Below are 6,997 nucleotides of genomic sequence, written 5' to 3'. Positions count from 1 at the left end.
AACCTCGTTGGTATTGGACAGTGATGAATGCAGTCATGAATCATTTCACTTTGAAAGCATACTGTCGAAAAGGCACTGTTTTGCTTCCATTTTGTTGCCTGTTTTAATTGGATATGTTTAATTAATTATTTTAAATTAATTTTATTATCTATTTATTTTATTAAATCGATGCCTTTGTTTCTGTAGCTAAATTCTGCTACAAAATAGTTTTTTCTCCTCAATGACTTTCCCTCATGCATGACTTTTTTAGTATTATTTGTTAAGGATAATAAACATACTAATTTTAAACTAAACTTAAAAGCTTAAAATTGTTTAAAGTCATAGCAGGCAGATATACAGTATGTCTTCGCCCCTAACCTTTACATTATAAACGCTCATTATGCTCCCACAGTCATCCAAATACTGTTTGAGGTCCCTCTCCTGGAAAAGACAGAGCACAAATTAATTAGAATTAGGTGGACAAAATTAGATGAATAAAATATATGCACGTCACCCACCAAGTACTCGAAGACTAGTGTAAGGCACTTCTCTGTGTGAATGATGTCGTGGAGGGTGACAATGTTGGCATGTTTCAAGTTCTTCAGAAGAGACACTGACAGAGAGAGAAATATCATCACATCAAATCAGCATCAATTAAAACATCACAAGAAGTGATCGTTCTCTACACTTACAGCCTGGCACGGTTACTGTAGTCTACTAGGAAAATTGTGTTAAATAATCCCAAGAGCAATATACATGCATTAAGAATACTAGACCCTTGAGTACACTTGTATATCTACCAAGTCACTAAATGCTATCTAGTTAAATTTTGGTTTTAATAATGGCCAAACACAAATAAAAAATGTTCCCATAAACAAATCAGTCTCAGCTAGAAGCTGCATTGAACGGTACACTCTAAACACCAGCTTTATCTATGAGACTGAAGGCAAAACTCTCAGATTCTGCTGGTAAATATCCCAAATCAAGATTAGACGGTAAATTATTTGACATGAGCATTATGGGTGGATGAACTAAGTTGGAGTTGTTGATCTGTTGTGGAAACAGATCTTATTAAAGTCTGTGAGAAGTGACCTACAAGCCAAATACCTATGGCAAGTACTTCAGAAAGCACAAGATGAAAACTGTATGCAGGATTCTTTGATGAATGATACGGCATTCATTAGAAACTGATCCAAATTTCTAAAGACGTCTGTAAACACATTTTTAGTTATTTTCAATCTATTTAATGCATCCTAAACGCACTGTACCTTCTCGTATGGCGGTGCAAGGTGCGCCTTCTTCATACTCCAGCCTGATTTCTTTCAGAGCCACTAGATTATCCGTTAGTTTACTACGACCCTTAAACACTGTTGCATATGTGCCCTGCAAACACATACAATATGCTGTTCAATGGCATTAATGATGTGTAATGGCCTTTGCATTTATATAAAAAGACAAGCTGTCAAATTATCAGAAAAGAACTAAGACTGTCTTAACCAGTGCTGGGGTAACACATTACAAGTAATGCCAGTTACGTAAGCAGATTACTTTTTCAAGTAACTAAAACATTACTTTTTAATGTACAAGAAAATATCTGAGTTACTGTTTCCTCATTTATTGACCGCCATGATGAGAGAAATCAGGAGCTGTGTGAATGTCAACTTACTCATCTCATTTGCACAAAAACAGATTCAGTATTCCTCAAAATTAATAAAAACTGTAAAACGCAAACAGATTATTACGCAAACCGGCGATAATTAAATGTTAACACAAAACTATTTATGCATTTAATCCCATTTTATTAACCAATGACTTTCCTGCTGACCTTCAATGATCCAATTCAACCATACCAATAAGCAAAAATGTCTTTAGATAAACATAACATTTGTTTACATTTTTGTGTGTGTGTGTGTGTGTTTGAGAAGAATGCGACATTTCTTCCCTTGCATCCTATTCTTCATGCAATCTAGAATGGCAGCACAGCTGAAAGGTTTGTTTGAGCTTTTCACTTTTGGTTTGAAAGGCCTTATACATTTGCCAAAAATAGAACTTCTTTATATTAAAAATAAACAAGCAATCCCAGGCTAGATGAGAAAAAGTAATACGAAAGTAACATAATGCATTACTTTCCATAAAAATTACACAATTAGTTACTTTTTTTTAGGGAGTAATGCAATATTGTAATGCGTTACTTTTAAAAGTAACGTTCCCCAACACTGGTCTTAACACATTCTCCTAACAATATGATCAAAAGAAACAAGGCAACATAAGGATAACCCACTCCATTTACAACATTTTAAACACTACTATTCAAAGGTCAAACACTCACGCATTTAATTCATTTAATTTGAAACTGTTTCACAAACTGTGATAACATTGTCTAGTGTGCAGAGGATTTGAGATGGTCAGTATCTCACCTCTCCCACTTTGTCCAGTTTGACATACGTCTCTAATTTGCCAAATCCGATTTCTGACTGAAAGGAAAACAAATCTCAGTAATTAGCTGGAAAGAGATGTATCATCAATAGGACTTTGTTAGCAATGCGGTTTCACTGAAAGACAAGGCATATGATTTTTTGTCTATGACATAATGTAAACATTAAAAGAAAGTGTAATGAACTTTAAGAGATCTGACTTTCAGAGTTCTTTGGGTTTATGTATCGATTTATTATATTTATGTACAAGAAAGAAGGAAGGAAGGTGCATAGAATAAATTAATATAACACTATTTTTTATACTACACTATTTTTCAGCATTAAGGCCTGTTCACACCAGCATGAGATTTCGGTGCGATTTTCGCATGCGATCAATGAAAAAAAAAGGGCAGAATGAAAATGCAATTTCACTCAGAAGTACAGCAAGGACAACAGTATAATATGCTATTTGTTTATCAAGATGATAATATACCCTATTTGTATTTTTTTTTATTGATTTTCTTATTTTTTTGTTTCAGTAAATATGACTGCTATTTGTTATAATTGCCTTAATTGTCATTATTGTTCAAAATTGTTCAGAAGCATTTACATGTTTTCAGACAGCCAGTAATGTTCTGAGTGACTGTCAGTACGTTTTTCCAGGAGCTTGAATCCCTGCAGCATTCGTCTGATGCATCACAAAATATATATATATATACATCACAACAACAAATAACATCATATACATTACTATACATCTTAAGGTAGTGCAAAAATTGATGCATTGCACATGATTACACTATGAGTGTATAATCAATACTGCTCAAAAATGTCAGAACAGAAGAAATCACATATATGATTCAACCAATCTGTACATATATAACAGCAGTCCATCAGGTAGCAGCATAGGGAAGAATAACATAAATTAATCAATCAGTCCATACCTATGTATTCAACAGTCCATCAACCAGTATATCTGTATATGTCAATGTGAATTGAGCAGTCTAATAGCTTGTGGAAAGAAGCTATTTCTGAATCTGGCAGTCTTGCATCGCATACTTTGATAGCGTTTGCCAGAAGGCAGAAGGGTGAACAGTCCATTGGCAGGATGGGTGGAGTCACTGATTATTTTGGAGGCTCTACTAAGGCAGCGTGCCAGATGTAATTCCTGTATAGATGGTAGAGAGATCCTGATGATTTTCTCTGCTGTCCTTATTACTCTCTGGATAGACTTCTTGTCTGCAGCCATACAGCTACTAAACCAGACTGAGAGGCTGCTGGTCAGAATACTCTCTATTGTGCCTCTGTAAAAGGTTGTAAGGACAGGAGGGGGAAGGTTTACTCTCCTCATCAGCCTTAGGAAGTGCAAACGCTGCTGAGCCCTCTTTACCAAGGAGGTGGTATTAGTGGTCCATGACATGTCTGCAGTGATATGCACCCCCAGAAACTTGGTGATTCTGACTGACTCCACAGTACCGCCATTAATTGTAAGTGGATTATGAACGGTCTGTTTCCTCCTGAAGTCAACAGTAATCTCTTTTGTTTGTAACCGTTTATGTAGCAACTCCGGGCACCGGGCACGACCAAAACCGTGACTCTTATTAATTGGCCGGTTTTAGTAGTTTTTTAACAATGGAAAAGAGAAGACTCCTCTCCATTTAAAAAAAAAAAAAAATGGTTCATTCAAATTAAAATGTTTATCACACACAATTTTGCACCAATCATTCATCTTCGTGTGAACAGACCTTGAAATTGGTTTAACTTGTCTAATGCAAAAAAAAAAAATGTTAAGACGTTTTATGATCCACTTACAAAAAAACCAATCACTCTAAACATCCACATATAATAATCTTACCTTTAAGGTCAAAGCATTTCTTTAAATCAAAATTTAAGACCAATCAACTGCAACACCTGACACTTAATGTGGAGACACTGTATGAAAATTTAAAAAATGTATTTAAATTATTCTTATGCAAAAGAGCCCTTGATTGTACTTCTATTGTCTGTTTTTATTTGATTTTAAAGGAACCTTTGCTATTTTCCAAATTGTTAATTTTGCAACAAATGACTGACAATAATTCACTACCATTCTGAAGACCAGACCTCTATATAGTATATTTGATACAAATTGCCTGAATAATTAACACCATGATCAATCTTAATTTCATAATGGTTAAAAAAACACCTTGCCTTTCATCTGCCACTTATTTTAAACATGTATAAACAAATATATTAATTTCAATTTGTCAATACTAATATTCTTCAATCCTCAAGGTAAAATTCAAGATTATGACAATTATCATATCAAGTAATGCCCTTTAAAACAAGACAGAACAGATCTCAATATATAATACGTATAGAACTGAAATACATTCTAAACATCTGATGATGTCAAATTAATAGATCATGATAAAGAAAAACTCACAAGTGATGTTCTGCGAAATCTTCGACTTAGAGGTTTGTCAAATGGGGGGCTGTTTTTTGCAAACTTCTTCAGGTAACCTTCTGGCAAACGAATATCTGCTGGCAGCGAGAGACGTTTATTGATATCCTGAAAAGGAAATGGAAGGGTAGGAAATAAATAATGTGCCAAAGAGCAGTTGATTGGGGCAGCACTCTTGATGAATATATTTTAAAGGAATGCTGATGGAAGTGCACTTATACAACTTTATTGTGAGCACACATTAGCAAAAACTATGATCAAAGAAAGACAATGAAAGGCTGCTAACAAACAGTAGCCAATCCTGTGTGGAAGCTCTCGAGAGGGACAAACATCAGTAAATTCTGCTGTAAAGTCATTCATACAAAGAACAACACAAAAGAGTGTGAAAGTGCATTCACTAAGGAATGAAGTGTTGATTGAACTGGTTAAACTAAAATATCAGAAAACACAGGACTAAAGCTGGGCACTAACAGACAAGCTATTGATGCATAAATGTGGCCTCTGGTGGGGAAGGAGTGGGAGTTGGAAGAAGAAGTTGAGAAATACCAGCTAGATATAGTTGGCCTCACTACACACAGAGTCACGGCTCTGGAAGCAAACGCCTGGATAGGGGTTGAACTCTCTCCCATCTATGGAGTTGACCAGAGTGAGAGGTGCGAACAGGTGTGGGAATCACGAGTCTCCAACTCAACGCCATTGTTTTGGGGTTTAGCCCAATGAATGAGAGGGTTGCCTCAATATGACCCAGTGAAACAGAGGGGAAGACTCTTATGGCGCTTTTCCACTGCGTGGTACGACTCGGCTCGGTACGGCTCAGTGCGGTACGGCACGGTTCGGCTCGGCACGGTTTGCGTTTCCACTGCAGTTCAGTACCGCTTTAGAGTGGGCGGGGTTATTCACATGTCGTTATAGTTGCGCCGCCTCTACTACCACGACTCCTAAAAAAAACGTTTTCATTCCACGTCGCCCCATCAAGCTCTCGCTGGATCCGCTCCTCTGCTATCAACGAGAGGAACGTCTGTACTTCCGCAACAGACAACAAAACTTTTCTGTTGTTAAAAAAAAGGTGCGCTCGTTCCAAACAGTTGCGTTCGATCCTTTGCTGACTGTGCTGATTTAAATCTAGCGGTTCTTTTGTGTTTGTGTCGCAAGTTCAGTGACGCAGGTAGTGCCTATTCTCTCCGGCCAATCCGTGATCAGCAGAGTTTACACGTCACGTTTTGGTAACGGTACAGTTCACTTGGAACCCCAACCGAGGTGGTACTAAAAAAAGAACCAGGTACCAGGTACTGTACCCAGTGGAAAACCCTCCAAAAGTGAACCGTACCGAGCCGTACCGTGCCGTACCATGCAGTGGAAAAGCGCCATTACAGTGTTCTGTGCTTATATCTGGCCTTCTTTAAGACCATGGGTGGGGCCCTGTAAAGGGTACCACCTTGTGAATCCATAGTATTGATGGGCAACTTCAACACTAATGTTGGTGACAAAAGACGGATCTGGAGGGCAATAACTAGAAAGAACATCTTGCCTGATCGAACCTGAGTGGTGTTTCGTTGTTGGATTTTGTGCATGGCATTGGTCATAACAAACACCATGTTCGAACATATGGTGGTTCATAAGTGTGCCTGGTACAAGACACCTTAGGCTAAAGGCTGGCAATCAAAATGGGAAACCCAAACAAATCTGTGTGAACTGGGACCTTTAGCAAAAAATCCAGTCAGAAAGTCCTTTACCTCCCACCTCGAGAGGAGCTATTCTTTTATCCCAAGGAAAGCTGGAGAAATGGAGTCAGAGAGGGTACAGTCCTCTACTGCTGAAACAGCTGTTCTGTGATGTGGCTGGAGGGTGGTTGTTGATACCTGTCATGGCAGCAACTCAAGAATACGTCAGTGGACATGAACAATAAGGGAGGCCATTAAGCAGAAAAAGGAGACCTTTTGGGATTGATTAGTCTGTGGTTTCAGCAGGCTAGGAGGACTGCAGAAGCAAAAAAAACAGGTATAGGAAGAGCTCTGAGAAGCCATACTTTTGGCTGGCCTCAAAGAGGTTCTGGCAAACCATCTGATGGCTTATGCAGGGGAAGCCTGGGCTGGTCTAGGCTGTTGTAATTCAGGACAGGAACTTGCTGACCTCACCTAGCAATATATATACTGGAGGTGGA

The 6,997-nt window shown here is 38.0% G+C and overlaps 1 protein-coding gene across 1 annotated transcript in view; it reads right to left on the bottom strand.

Moving 5' to 3' along the window:
- Positions 1-6,997, bottom strand: part of LOC107573778 (cyclin-dependent kinase 16) — a 65,017-nt gene that overhangs the window by 29,425 nt on the left and 28,595 nt on the right. Inside the window, exons 4-8 of the mRNA XM_016260226.1 lie at positions 4,819-4,944; positions 2,397-2,453; positions 1,248-1,362; positions 498-592; positions 358-420 (exon numbers count right to left, since the gene is read on the bottom strand). Of these exons, the coding sequence (XP_016115712.1) occupies positions 358-420; positions 498-592; positions 1,248-1,362; positions 2,397-2,453; positions 4,819-4,944 (456 nt within the window). The remainder of the gene's footprint in view (positions 1-357; positions 421-497; positions 593-1,247; positions 1,363-2,396; positions 2,454-4,818; positions 4,945-6,997) is intronic.

This window comes from Sinocyclocheilus grahami, unplaced genomic scaffold, assembly GCF_001515645.1.
Source record: "Sinocyclocheilus grahami isolate Dianchi unplaced genomic scaffold, SAMN03320097.WGS_v1.1 scaffold2031.1, whole genome shotgun sequence".
Lineage (NCBI taxonomy): Eukaryota > Metazoa > Chordata > Actinopteri > Cypriniformes > Cyprinidae > Sinocyclocheilus > Sinocyclocheilus grahami.
The sequence above is the reverse complement of the archived record's forward strand: the minus strand, read 5'-3'. Positions and strand labels throughout refer to the sequence as shown.